General features: G+C 39.1%; 1 protein-coding gene across 1 annotated transcript; it reads left to right on the forward strand.

Annotated features, from left to right (window-relative positions):
* Positions 1–1,543: 1,543 nt before the first annotated feature.
* PDCL2 (phosducin like 2) lies at positions 1,544–12,400 on the forward strand (the record flags this gene model as incomplete). Its single annotated transcript, XM_082315902.1, is given in 8 exon segments — positions 1,544–1,699; positions 4,911–5,020; positions 5,517–5,577; positions 5,579–5,607; positions 8,186–8,329; positions 11,675–11,883; positions 12,238–12,249; positions 12,252–12,400. Coding segments are annotated over 8 exon segments (870 nt in total).
* Positions 12,401–15,693: the final 3,293 nt, after the last annotated feature.

The following is a 15,693-nucleotide window of genomic DNA, read 5'->3' on the forward strand; positions in this document are numbered from 1 at the left end:
GTACTTTCTTTACTGTAGCCCGTGGACTTCTGGCAGTCTGCAGGGTCAAGATCAGTGCTCAGTCAGTGACCTACAGAGCTATATTGATGATAAAGGAATTGGCAGTCCTCAGTAAGCCTTAAGGTTAATAGTGTTTTATTGGCTGAAAAAAATAAAAAAGAGAATCTCTATTCCCTTAAGAAAAGGAAATTGAACAAGTTGCATGTTTTGAAGAAATATCTTGACTTTAATTTAACTGAAAAACAAGGGCATCTTTTTTTTTTTTTAGCTATTAAGAACACAGATGCAGTATGGCTCTCATTCAGAAGACTTAATTGCATTATTTACATTCTTCCAGAGTTAGGATTTGCTTGAAAACTCAACTGGTCTTCATGTAGACTTAAACAAACTGTACTCGAAAGAACAAGCTGCAACCTTCCTAGCTTCTCTCTCTGAGTTTGTTTTCACACCAGAGTTGTGCTGAAATATGATGTTGAGGTTGTAATTATGTTGAAAATAACTAATCATGCAGTGTAGAAGAGGATTATTGTTTTTAACATTGTATTAGCTGGTCACGGTTCGAACAGACCTCAGCATTACTACTGCTGCTTCTGCAAGCTTGGGTGAGCAGCTGAACTTCAGAAGGTAGCTGGGAAAACAGATGGCCTCAGTGGTGGCAACCAGCTTAAAAAATCCTTTTCCTCTTCTTACCCACTTGTTTTTACTCTACAGTTTGCTGTGTCTCCAGTAGAACTGATACAATTATTTGTGAGTTGAGGATCCAGTTATATATGACCCCTGGTCAGAACTAATGTGTGACCTTCTGCCACAAAATGCTTATTATGTTTTATTGTGTTGTATTGTATTGTATGGCGTTGTATTAAATCAGATGGTTTGTTTACGTTTTTCCCGCAACTGCCTTACACCGCACGTGCGACAGCTTCCACTCAAGCAGGCAGTGGGATGAGCAGGCCGCGGCTGAAGGCCAAGGCAGGGAAGCAGGCCTGCCTCCTTCACTCACGCCCAGCACCGAACCACGGCCTAAAGCAGCCCAGACTGAAAGTGCCCCGTGTTTGATGTTTTATTTGTTTGGATTTTGTTTATTTTTGTTTGTTTTCTGTTTTTTTTCCTTCTGAAACATTTTTAAACAGCATCAGTTTTGTCAGCAGCAGCCAACGACCGATGGGGCAAATGGCCAGGGCCCACGGCCGCCTCGCTGCCCGCTCGCCTCATGCCACCCCCATTAGAACCGGTGGCCCTGCCCCAACAGCCGCCGCCATCCCGCCACCGTCGGGTCAGACTAGTGGCCTCCGTGAGGAGAGGCAGTGCCCTGAGGGGGAGCCGTGCAGGTGGGCGCAGAGGGTGACCCCGGCCCCGAGCTGTCCTGCTGGGGCAGCAGCTGCGACCAAGAGCGATGAGGGAGCTGGGGCGGGGACGCCAAGGAAATGGGGGATGCTGCAGGTGGGCAGCGGTTGGGGCCGAGAGAGGTGCTGGGTGCTGCGAGGGGGCCGAGAATGGTGCTGGCTGCTGCGAGAGCCCTGTCGTGCTGCCTGAGGCAACCGCCATGCCTGCTAGGTGGAGAGAGAAGGGCAAGCTGGCAGGGGGGCAGGAGCAAAGCCGGCCACCAGGGAGGGCCCCCTCGGCGCGGCCAAGCCTGCCGCAGGGCCCCACAGGGCCCGCAGGGCCCCGCAGAGAGCCGGTGTCGCTGCCCCGGGCCTGCGTAGCCTTCCCAGCCCCTGCGGGGGTCCCGAGACAGGGCAGATGGGAGAGCAGTTTATGTGGGTTTTCTTGTGTGAATACATCAGGAAACTCTGAGTTTCTAACGGTTAAGAATTAACCGTCATTACAATCCTGTAAGAATAATGAAATACTACACTTTGATAGCTGGACAGTTGTAGGTGTAGCGTATTTTAAAAACATAATTGAGAATTTGTTTCATGTCATTCGCCAGAAAAGACAGAACTGCAAATTTTAATTTACCAGAATTGTTATTTACACTTAAGGGTTGAAGTTATCCAGCTTGTGGGTTCCCAAACTTGATCTATGGATTACCCCTGGCAAAGCTGGTGGTAATTAGCATTATCATCGGCAGCAGTGAGAAGTGTCATGAGAAGTTTTTTCACTTGGGATTGTGGCCTGCCAGTAGAGTAATACTGCTTCAGCAGTCTAGCTTCATACTCCAAAACCAGTTTACGTTGGATCACTTTTGCCATTGCTTGGCTCCTTTGCCCTTTCACCATCAAATATCTTCTGAAGGTTTTGACGCACTTTTTGATTTATTTCATCTGTGCTTATTACTGCGACCTTGAACTAATCACTTAACACCAACTTTTTAAACATTATTTAACTCAATTTTTTAAAAAATTGTTAAAGGTTTGCTAGCTTCTGATCTTCTCTTCTCTGAGACTGGAGTTCAGATTTGTGAGAGAGAAATACCCAGTTCTGTTATGCTTACTGTGATCTAGGACTCTTGATACAATTTTTTTTGCTTTTACATTTTGTAGATGTAACAGCATCTAGAAAATGTCCAGTCTACAACTGGTTACACAAACCTATCAGGTGTTAAAAACATTAAATAGAAATAGTATAAAATACACCATTTAAGTAAAATACTATGGAAAGATTTTATGTAGGACCTAAATTTACAGAAAAACACAAAATGTCAAAATCTTCCCTGGCAAAAACTGGCCAGAGCTTATCTTCTAAGGTGCCTACATTCCAATTCTGTTTCAATACTCCTTTTTGTTGTGTGCTTTTGAAATTATTTGTCCAGTTATGATGATGATTTTTATTATGTTCTTTAATGCCTCGTGATTCTTCGTAATCCTTCTGCGATGGAGATTTGCATTCTGTGAAGTGGGGAAATCTGATCCTGACTTAAGTCAGGAAATCATATGCTAAAGCACTTGTGTGGAGGCCAAAGAGCCTGTGTATCACTTGTTTTTCTTCAGTGGTTCCCTTGGAGGAGTAGTCCTCTTAGTTCTGTGGATTTTTTTGATACGCTGACTGTACCTAAGTCAAAATTCTTCTTTGGTGAAGGGTTGAAGACTTGCAGTAAGTTTGACTGTAAGAATTTTTTATGTAAGTAAACCCTGGGGAATTACACTACAGCAAAATCTTCATTTGGGTTTTTCCTATTCCAGACCCATTGGTGACTATCTGATTCATTAGATTATATACGGAGCTTCTCTTTTATTTTTTCCCATGGATTATATCAATTACTTTTCAATCAAAGAAGGAGAAAACACCACTTGTTCTTAATTCTTTATCTATGTTTTTCTGTGTGGAAAAAGTTAAAGTAAGTTTGCTGGTATATTTGAAAGACTTGGTGATGAAATAACCATATCCTTAGAGGTAGAATGTTACAGAAAATAATTTTCCAAATATAATAACTAACTATTTACAATGGAGTTGTCATTTCTAGTCCAAAATCTGGATATTGGAGCTTTGCAGAAGAAATCAGTTAAAGTATTCAGGTATGAAATCTCTGCTTTATCTTAGCAATAAGGCACCAGATGTTTGCAAAGCCAGAGTGCTCCACTAGTAGCCAATATTGGTAGCTGTACCCTTGCCTGCAGTTTGCTGAGCCCGTGCATTAGGACTGTGACAGGAACTGCCATAACTGTTGCCACTTCCTTTCCACTCCAAACCCAGCAAAGTCTTGCTTCCTCACTCATGCCAGAAGAAACTGGCAGAGGTAAGAGTCTTCTTGCAAACCCACTGTACTTAACTTTCTTGTGAGCAATAGCATAATTCTATTTACTCTCTTTGCGGATTTCCCAAGTGTGTTTTCACCTGAAATGCAAAGCACTTCTTTTACCTTTGTGAAATTTGTTGAGGCATGTGTAGCATTTGAATTAGAATTTGTTTCATTATGCTCATGCTAAATTCTGTACATGAGATCTGTTGAATAAAAATGAGGCAGCCACTGGTGGGAAAGGCAAATGTAGTACTCATGGGCATGGTAGTAATCCAGTGGAAATCCTGGATGTTTCCTCAGGTAGAATTTTTGTAATGTATTTTTTACTCACTTGATGCTGCATTATTATGGAATTATGAATATCATTAAATATTTCTGATATATAATTATCTATACAGAGATTTCTTTGTGAAGGTTTTCAAACAAGTTGTTATTTCAGGGCCAAAAATACCACACTTTTTGATTAACAACCTGTTGTAAAATCTGCTTTACTACTTCTAATCCATGAGAGGTCTCCTAACGTGTTGCTGTTCTACCATGCCAACACCAATCCAGTTACAGTAAACAGATTCTTTTAATGTGATAATTTCAGTAGAAATGTAATCTTATAAATAGCATGCAGATCCTTTATCTTAACCATTTAATTAAAATTACCACAAATGTAGACTTAACATCTGCAGAAGTCCTGTCTTATAAACATGGTGTATGAACTGACTTATGTCGACACATTAATATTAATCATTCATTTAAAATAAAAAGGTTTTTTTCTTCTGATCCTAGGCATGCTTTTACATATTTATTCTCATTGTCAATACCTTATTCTTAGTAGTAACATAAAAATACTGATACAAAAATCTTGCCTGTATAAAGCTTTATTTCTTTAAGTGTGTTTAAGTAAGTGATGTATAGTTTTGAGTTTCTGAAGTAGGTTTCCATATATGTTTTAGACAATTTTTTGCTCATATTTTGGAGACTGATTATTTTATCTATGCTTACACTTTGAGTTTTCTTTCTCTCTTATTTTCTTGCTGTTTTCTGTTCAGAAGTGAAAAATGACAAATGAAAATCCATGCTAGAGAATGGTCCATGAAGGTATTTCAGCCTCTAATTAATGGTTTCTTTTTGTTACATCCTTAATATATGCCAAAATGAAAAAGGGCTAGTTTTGGTTTAAAAAAGGGCACACAAGACTGATTTGTTGATTTAGTTCTGTTTCGTAATACTAAAACAGGATTCAAATGAAGATACTGAACGGAATGACATACTGAGAGATTTTGGAATTCTACCAAAAGATGACATTGAAAAAATGTTTTTATACTTGCAGAAAGAAGCAGAAGGCAAGTAAAATTAAAAATACATACCATTAGTATAAGAAAATTTGAAAAGCTGAGGTATTTTCAATAATGCTTTTTGTAACTTAAATATTGTACAATAATTATATTTTTATTTTAATTATTTTCACTTGTTTATTTTAGAAAGAATTCTGAATTAAACATCCAACACACTTAGTGACAAACATTATGGCATATAACATGTACAGATAACTCATTTTCATAATTTCATAAAGGAACCAGTCAGTATGAGCAAGATTCACATTCTGAAAAATTGGTAGTTATCCGCTGCTGTGTTTCTGTATTTTCCTGTATACTTATAGTTAAATAAATTTCATTTTTTTCCTCTCTCTTACCCAGAGCTACACAAAAGTTGACTAATTTCTGAACATCTGTTTCTTTCATTAGTTCCATGTCTGTGTAATACTTTTCATACATTTAAAATGTTTGAAGACACTTTGGAGAACAAAAGGTGACTTAATTTTTTGTTTGTTGTTTCTGGTGAAACCATATGAAAGAATGAATCTTGAAGAATTAAAGGAAGCTGAAAATTACTTTGATGAGGCTGATTGATAGGAAAGCTATTGAAATGTACATGTATAGTAAGGTATTTCTATCCAGATTGACAGCGCACATGTCACTATCGTACATGTGCATGCTCCTGAAACATAAACGCAGAATCTTTTGAACAGTAATGTCTACTGACTGACACAACTGCCTTCTTCCACCTTCCGCTCCTCTGCCAGCAGATAGACAGCATTCACGTTACTGTCCTACATCTTCCTGATTGCCAGCGGCAAAGAGAGGCAGTTTACACTATGTTTTACTTTGACATTTTGTTAGAACAAAATTATTCCCCTTTTGAAATACTTAATTTAGTCTCAAAGCTGGATATTTAAGAGAAAAAGAATAGAAGGGGCCACAGTGGGAACCACTGTTACACATTCTCAGTTAGGCTGATGATAGACTGTGCTACTGTGTGTTTAGAGGTGTGGCATGTTTGAAGTGCTGTATACTCAACATTTATCTGTTACGCAAGTAGGGTTCCTTCTCTGTTTGCCTTATTAAACTGTACCTTTCACTCTGTCACTCTGAAGATACTTTCTGCCAGTCTTTAGCAGTTAGAGCAGTGCTGATCAATAGTCAAAGAAAGGAGAAGTTCTGTATCCCATTTTCTCTCATCTCTTCTGGACAGCAATTTCTGTGGGTTTCAAGTCAGGAGGAAATCGACAGTCAGTCGCGGGTATCCCTTTTCTATCATGTTGCACAAGAACATTAGGAAAAACAGGCTCGCAACATACATGGCCCCAACTTTGTAAAAGGTACTGAGTTTGTGCATAGAGAGTGTGTGCCACCTATATTAGGGTGGCGCGTCATTAAAGAAGAAAATTGTGTGTCAGTGAAGGAATCAAACTGTTTAATATTTTTAATTGATAATTAAGTAATTAATCTGAATATTATGAGCAAAATACCTCTCTGCCTTTTGGATAGCACTCATTTCTGGTACAGTATGCTTTCTAAATACATTATTGAAATAAAAATGCAACGTAAAATTTATTATGAGTTACAATTTCACTGCATCATACACTGCAGTTTCTGTGTTGGAATGATGGTAGTTGATAAACTTGTGTGTTTTTGAAAGATGATTATCAAGTCAGCTGTGGACCCCTAATACAGGACTATTGTGTTTATTTTGCTTCTTAGCCAAGATTAATGGCTTCTCTATTTCTTACTTCATGAAAATATTCATTTGAAGTTTACATAGAAGGAAGGCTCAGGGGAGATCTAATCAATGTCTATAAATATCTGAAGGGAGGGTATAAAGCAGACAGAGCCAGGGTGGTGCCCAGTGACAGGATGAGAGGCACTGGGCACAAACTGAAACACAAGAGGTTCCTTCTGAACATCAGGAAACACTTTTTTACTGTGAGGGTGACCAAGGACTGGCACAGGTTGCCCAGGGAGGCTGGGGAGTCTGCATCCTCGGAGAGGTTCGGACGCCATCTGAACATGTTCCTGGGCAGCCTGCTCAAGGCTGACCCTGCTTGAGCAGGGGGGTCGAGTCAGACGACCTCCAGAGGTCCCTTCCAACGCCAGCCATGCTGTGATTGTGTAATTCTGTGACATACCATATCCTCTTCTTAGGCATAACTCTGACACAACCTTATTCAACTATTTAATAAGAGTACACAAATCATTTTGCTTACAATACCATGCTCAGTCAATATGCTTTATGAATTCAGGTTAACAAAGCTTTGGCAGCTTTTATGGAGACTTAGTAATTTTAGCTGCACTGGACATTCACATGTATATTTTTGTAGGTATTTTACAAAGTACTCTGCTGAGTTCTGCAGAGCTTTGTACTGTAACTAAGAAAAATGAGATATGCAGTTTACACAGAATAAAAATGCTAATATGATCAAAACATTTCCTCTGTCTAGATTCTACCTGTACTTACTGCTTTTGCATTGTTAAAATGACTAAAAGAATTCTAGTGCTAACTCTGTGCTGTATTCTCCTAGGAAGATAATAATTCACATAATTATGTGGAAGTTGTGAACCTAAATTATCATGCATTGTAGCTAGAGTATAATAACAGTGCACATATATGATCTAATCTTTTTTGAAAAAGCCACTTCTATAGTGGCTTTCAGTTAGTAAAATTAATAGCTGTTTTTAGTTCAACAGCTTTCAGTGAGGCATTTTCCTTTTTTACCTTGCAAGTATCTTTATAGATGAAGACTGCCATCTACTGTTTTTACATTCCAATTTTCATGAATTATTTTTAAATTGTCTCATAAATATTAGTATAAGTACTGGCAGTTCTTCCTCAAACTAATCTCATTTTCAGAAACAGAGAAACAATTAGTACCTGCTTTAATTTTTTCTTGCGTTGTCTCAAATGAAAAACCCTTTTGCAACATGTTTGTTACTCAAGTTTCCCAAATCTGATACTGAGGAACATAAAACTAAGAAAATGTATTTTAGTGTTATCTTATTGAATAAAGATTAGGATAGAAGCCTTTCTAGCTCTGAAATTACATTAGAAGACCTTGAGCCAAAGGGTTATTCAATGCATTTTTTTAAAGTAATTGAGAGAAAAGCACTAAATATTATTTTAAAAATGCATTTAAAATGTTCCAAGTGCTTATTTTTGTTATTACTTTTTAATTAGGCAGCAACGCTTGCAAGAATGGAAATGTCTTCAGAGGATACAAAAGTATGGGGAACTAAGAGAAATTTGTGGAGAGCAGTATGTAAAGGAAGTTACAAATGCTCCAGAGGATGTTTGGGTTATAATTCATCTTTATCGGTCAAGGTAATTACTTTCTTGTTTAAGATGTTGAATACTTCAATACAGAGAATTGAACTGGTAATTAAGAAGCAATACCAAGAAAAACGAAATACAATAGACTAACGAAATAGCAATTGTTTGGAAGCAATGGAATCATAGAGCATGGAACCTCCTTGATTTGTTAATTCACTTGGTGAGGGTTAATCATTTGACTTTTGTTCAATCATATGAAAAATTTCTTTTGCTATGTATGCTCATCACCATGTACTGAACCTCACTGATATTTCTGAATTTCACTGAGGAAGTGGTGTCCACTGTCTGTGCTAATGGAAGTTCATTTGCAGACTCTTTTCTCAGCAGGAGTGCTCTAACAGGATTATTCTACCTTTATTTCCCCTTTGACTTGAACAAATCAAAAGCCCAATAGGAAAAGTCTCAGTTATGAAAAGTGAGGAAAGCTAGGGAATTTGTTAGTTTATCAATTCCCCAATAAATTCTCTAATGGTAGCAGAAGTTGTGACAGGATCCACCAGAAATGTCAAAGGACTCCCACGATTAGTTCACCATATATTAGCAACTCTATTAAATGTTTTTCAAAAACACTGAGAATTACTATGGAATGTTTAATGCATTTTTAGATTCAGACCAGCTTTCTCTTCTCCTTCTTTTTAAGCCTGTTGGGAGGAGGAAGCTTCTTTGATTCATCTCAATTGTCAGAGTATTATTTCTAGGAGCAACAGGAATAGGTCAATCAAATTACATGTTACGGTCTAGACAAGTGGTCTGTGCTATGGGTGGGGAACTGACTGACAGCCCACACCCAGAGGATGGTGGTAAATGGCTCCTTTTCAAACTGGCAACCCATCACAAGTGGGGTCTCCCAGGGATCGATATTGGGCCCAACTCTGTTTAATATCTTCATAAGTGATCTGGATGATGGGATCAAGTGTACCCTGATGAAGTTTGCCGATGATACCAAACTGAGTGGGGAAGTGGACACTTCAGAAGGGAGAGCCACCCTGCAGGAAGACGTGGATAGGCTGGAAGAGTGGGCTAACAAGAACCTTATGAAGTTCAACAAGGACCAGTGTAAGGTCTTGCACCTGGAAAAACATAATCCAGGAGAGCAGCACAGCCTGGGATCTACCTGGCTGGGGAGCAGCTCTGTGGAAAGGGACCTGGGGGTCCTGGGGGTCAACAAGCTCAATAGGAGTGAACAGTGTGCTGCTGCAGCAAAGCAAACCAACAGGATGCTGGGTTGCATCAACAAGGGCACCAGCAGCAGAGACAAAGAAGTCATTATCCCACTCTACTCAGCGCTTGCCAGGCCACACCTGGAATACGGTGTTCAGTTTTGGTCCCCACTATGCAAAAAAGATGTGGACAGGCTGGAGAGGGTCCAGGGAAGGGCCACAAAGATGATCAAAGGACTGGGAAGCCTGCCATACGAGGAAAGGCTGAGAGAACTGGGTTTGTTCAGCCTTGAGAAAAGGCTTAGGGGAGACCTTATCACCATGATCCAGTATTTAAAGGGTGGCTACGAAGAAGATGGAGACTCCCTTTTTACAAGGAGTCCCATGGAAAAGAGCAGGGGTAATGGGTACAAGTTACTTTTGGGGAGGTGCCGACTGGACACAAGAGGAAAATTTTTCACGATGAGAACAATCAGCCATTGGAATAATCTTCCCAGGGAAGTGGTGGATTCCCCAACATAGGACACGTTTAAGATTCAGCTGGACGGGGTGCTGGGGCATCTTGTCTAGACCGTGCTTTTGCCAAGAAAAGTTGGACCAGATGATCCTTCAGGTCCCTTCCAACCTGGTATTTGATGATTCTATGATTCTATTAAATGAAATTGTTCAAGCTGCAATAATTTAACTTTACAGATCTGAAGAAAGAAAGTAGCAGCTTTTCATTGTTTTTGTTTACTGGGGAACCAATTCTGTACTTTATCATTGCATAAATACGAGTCTGTGAGGAAACTCAAAATTCCTTAGGAATGAATATGAGATCTCCAAAGTCCCCAACGGCCGGTAACAAAGCTGCCTCACCGGCCTGTGGCCACCAGAGGGTGCTGCTGGAACCCTGCCAGCGTCCTGAGGCTACATCAGCTGCTTTAACTTCAGTCAGTGTGCTGGTTTTGGCTGGGGTAGAGTTAGCTTTCTTCACAGTAGCTAGTATGGGGCTGTGTTTTGGATTTGTGCTGGAAACAGTGTTGATAACACGGAGATGCTTTTGTTATTGCTGAGCAGTGCTTACACAGAGTCAAGGCCTTTTCTGCCTCTCACACCACCCCACCAGTGAGTGCACTGGGGGTGCACAAGAAGTTGAGAAGGGGACACAGCTGGGACAGCTGACGCTAACTGACCAGAGGGATATTCCATACCATATGACGTCATGCTCAGCATATAGAGTGGGTGGGAAGAAGAAGGAAGGGGAGGACGTTCGGAGTGATGGCATTTTTCTTCCCAAGTAACCATTACACATGATGCAGCCCTGCTTTCCTGGAGATGGCTGAACACCTGCCTGCCGATGGGAAGCAGTGAGTGAATTCCTCGTTTTGCTCTGCTTGCGTGCACGGCTTTTGCTTTCCCTATTAAACTGTCTTTATCTCAACCCATGAGTTTTCTCACTTTCACCCTTCTGATTCTCTCCCCCATCCCACTGGGGGGAGTGTGCAAGCGGCTGTGTGGTGCTTAGTTGCTGGCTGGGGTTAAACCACGACAGCCAGCTACAGCAAAGATCCTAACTTCTGAAAGGTTAACAGGCTGGAGGGGAACAAAAAGCCCCATTGCTTTGGGGTTTGTTTGTTTGTTTGTTTGTTTGTTTTAACTGAGGTTTGTATGGTGATTGCATTGCAAATAAGAGCTATGAAAGTAATATGGTAGGTGGTAATATGACTACACAAAGGTTTCCCTGACTTGACTTAGATTTTACCAAAAGAATGAAAAAGTAATTAAATGTTAAACTGAAAGCCAGCTCAAATAAATTAAAGTAAAAGGTATATTACAGATTAAAAAAATCTCATTTAAACTCTACAATAAATGGACAAAATGAGCTTTAAAATCTTGGTGGAGAACAAAATTGAGGCACAATGCTTCAAGTGTCTGGTAGCTTTACTGATATATTTTATAGATTGTGCCTATTATGTATGCACTGAAAATTTTTACTTGGACAGCTCTTTAAATCACAATGATCTTAGAAGAAGCTAAATAAAATTTGTGGTGCAATTCTTAGAACAAATTAAAGTAGAAGCAGACTATAGGAAAAGGTACGTTTATTCTTAAAAGGCTTTGTTTTTAATAACTTTAGTTATTTTACAAATCAATTACACCAGAAGTGTCATCATACTTTCTTATTCTTTTCTAGCATCCCAATGAGTTTACTGGTTAATGAACATCTCAGCCTGCGAGCCAAAAAGTTTCCAGAAGTCAAGTTTCTCAAAGCCATTGTAAACAGCTGCATTCAGAATTACTATGACAGATATTTACCCACAATACTTGTACATAAAACTGGTGAAATAAAAGGCAGGTTCATTGGAGCAGCTGAATGTAGAGGAATATATCTTAAAGTAGAAGGTATGAGAAATATTTTAAAATAATTCACGTTATAGAAAATTTTACGTTGTTTGTCATTATTAGAGCTAAAGACCACTGCTAAAAGGTGAAAAAGGTTTTGGAATATTTTTGTAGAAAAAAGTCTACAAAAAGCAAACAATTAATTTACGTAATTCTGTGGCAAGAATATTGGATAAGCATGGATATTTTGCAATTTCATGGTTAGATATTTTACTGAGATAAAGTTGGGTTGTCACAAGGATGGCTCTGTTTTTGGTTGTTGAGGCAGAGCTTGGTCTTTTCAATAAAAGTCCTTTTCCTCTTAAGTGAGAATTTATTGCAATTATCAGAATAAATTGTCATTTGTTTCTACAGAGCTTGAATGGAAATAGCAGAAGTTGGAGCAATAGAAACCGACTTCGAAGAAAACCCCAAAAAGGACATTATGAATATGGTGAAACTGTCAGTGCGAAATATTTCTGCTCATGAAGACACCAATACAAAAAGCAGTGATGTGAGGAAACCACGTCTTACTTGAGAAAATTTTAATGCAGATCATCTGTTCTGACATAAATTAGCTCAAATACAGTTTTTTACTCCTTTGGTAAGCCTAAAACAACAAAAAAACCCACCAAAACAAAAAGAGCTTTTGTTTCACTTGTATATTTTTTTTGTTTTGATTTGTGGGAGAAAATTGATGTAGTAAATGAAAGCCATATTTGCCTTTGGATACAATGAGATAGCTGTCATTGACACCAAGAGTCTGGATTCTCCTTTTCATACAAACTCTGCTTAAATGGAATGGGAAGGGGAGGGGAGGGTATTAGCTGGTGGGCTCCGATCCATACTTTCTTCCTCCTTTTATCCAGCATGGGTGCAAGATACTCCTTTAATTCCCAGTGAAATGACTGTAGTGGAACTCTGCTCTGCTAAGGACCTTCTCAGTTCCCCCCCACTGAAAAGCTGACCCAAAGACAATGATGTCCATAGCAATATAAAATCAGGATTTGGCCCTGAATCCATCAACTAACAGTTCCGTTTGTTTGACAGGAGTTCGAGAATCTTCTCCAGTGTCAAGGACAGTTTTCCTACGATTTTAGAATACTGACGGTTGGATCAGTTGTTCCTTCCTAACAAAAATAAGTATATCCTTAACAAAACAGTTTACAGCACAACTGCAGATAAGCAAAACTACATGAGTGAATGAAGAGACCATGCTCCTGATTCAGCACTTTTATTTATTATGAGTAGTGAATAAAATTGTATAGTATTAATGTTATTCTTCCAGTGACTCATCATAAAAAAAACAATCTCAATGTGCTAATGAAGATTTAGTTATACGCAGCTGACATGGTTTATAGCATCAGGATGCAGAAAGACAAATGAAACAGAAAACGTTCACTTAACACTTGGCACACAGATATGTAAGAACAAGAAAATTAACATTAGCCATTTTTTTTTTCACCCAGTAGGGCACAGCTCTGCTATCCGTAGATACCTACTGGCAGATACCACTTCTAGAAACTTCTATTTTGCAGATTCAGAGAGATAACTAGTAGATGCATTTCAGAGATAATGGCTTATCTACCATTATCTGCCACTTCAAACTAGAAAGCTAACTAGTAGTTTTAAATGTAAATAGGTCATCGGTGACTTTAGATACGATTCCACAGTTACGTCAAGCAAATATCAGTCTTGGCTGCTTCCTCTTAGCGGTGAGCCTCCCTCCTGCTACTGCAGCTGCCGTGAGGTACACAAGCACAACACACAACTGTACAACTGCTAGTGTTGTCACGTTGGAAGTAATAGGAGTACGTCGCTAGGTATGACAGGAAAGCACCAAACCTCCCCTTTGGCGACCCTTACTTATGTCCAAGTGAAGTGACCGTGCAATCATTACAGCCATCGGATGTGACAAAGCAGCAGCAAAATCCAAGGGAATTTGGAGGTTAAAAGCAGGTGTTTCTGGTTCTTGGTCAGTTACACCCTTTGTAGGAACAGGGCCTAGGAATAAATGTTAGTCAACCTTGCTTTACAAGGATTATGTAGATTGTGACAAGCTTTCAAGTCAGCATCCTTATTAAATCCACTGATTTTAGTATTTTGGAGCGATGTGAAATTCAAAATCAGCTTTCTCAAAGAGATCCTCTTTTGAATACGCCAGTGAGGATCAAAAAGGCACATTCTGAGTGGATGACTGTTCTACGGCTCTGAAATATATCATGCACGAGATGGCGATCACAGTTCTGTAGGAAACATGGCTAGAGTTAACGGAAGTGCACTGGAAATTTCTGCATTTCTGGCCCAATCTAGTCCCATCATTCAGTGATTCACAAATGATTTGCTGCTTATAAATTGGCAATGTCTGAAAATTATGTTGGCTCTCACGTAGCCTTTGTGACTGAAACAAAACTATCTTTGCACACTAGAGCAAACTCACGCTGATGGTAAGAGCCAGAAAAACAGTATTTCTAGGTGGAGAACAGTTTTCTAAAACCACCGCACCATTTCTAAGCTTTCTGTCCTGTTCCTTCAGGAGCCTTTAAAATACTTTCAAAAGAGAAGAAGCATTAAAAAAATGACCTTGGTTAGGCCGTAACTTGGGCAGAAAATGCAAATGTGCGTCACCTCCACAGCTTTGTTGCCTGCTTTGACCTCGTCAAATCCCAAAACGTAAGATGTGCAAGCCACAAAGAGTAATTTGCTACTGCAACATCACAGTAGGTAGCCCTTACACTCCCATATGTGCAAGGTGTGAAGAGAGACAGAGCAGTATCTCTACTTTGTTTTTCTGAAGAATTACTACTGGTTACTAAATATCTTGTGGCAAATTTGATACATACAGTATGATGCTATTTTTAGCCTCCTGGTTTCTTGGCCATGTTCTAGTTCTGTAAATTATGCATTTTTGTTGAAAATATGCCTGCATTTTCTCCTGGATTTTCCATTCCTGCTGTATCCTATTATCTTTACTACATTTCATCATAGGAGCATTATCCTCTGCATGAGTAATGAAATGACTAGTTTCATTTATATCACATTTTCCTCAACTGAAAGCTAGAAATAGAGTATTATGAATCAGTAAATAACAAAAAAAAGTGTTTTTACTAATGCTTTTTAAAATTCTTCCAGTGGAAAAACTGAGCTCATGGTTAGCACTTTAGCAGCATTACTGCTGAAGAGGTTTCTGTCCCTACAATACCTTTGCAGGAGACTTTGGTCACAAGGTAAATCAAATGGGGAAACTGAACTACCTGAAAATTAATCCAGAGAGAAAGATCTGTGAGATTTCACAGCCAAGTCAAGCTCCTTAATTCATTCCAGACACAAGCGCAAATTAAACTTATAGACACACATTTGTAATTATGCCTTCAGCTATATTGCTGTTTAGGAGATCAACTGAAAAATAAACATCCTTGTAACTGAGAATGAAAACTGGGAGTATTTACATACTATTACCACTGAGCAACATTTTATTTTACAGAAAACAGTTTGCTGCTATGTCCTGCTGCATGCAGAACAGGTTTATGCTAACATAATCACTGCACATTTAAGCATATTTCAGTCCTGCAGTAAGCAGTATGGCTGGAATCTGTTACAGCTGTACATAAAGACTGTGCAGCATCAGTTAATCATCTCTCTGATTAACTCTGATCCCTGATGCTGTTTGCATTTATTAGCTGGGCTGTTTCACAACTTTCTCTGCAAAGTCGAGAAATACAGGCACATCTTACGGTTTTTATAAGCTTTACCAACACGCAAACACAAGAATGCTAAATTTTATTATTAGAGATAGTCCTGCAAACTCGTACCACAGGTTTGTCTTCCTGT

Source organism: Platalea leucorodia, assembly GCF_965183815.1.
Source record: "Platalea leucorodia genome assembly, chromosome: 6".
Lineage (NCBI taxonomy): Eukaryota > Metazoa > Chordata > Aves > Pelecaniformes > Threskiornithidae > Platalea > Platalea leucorodia.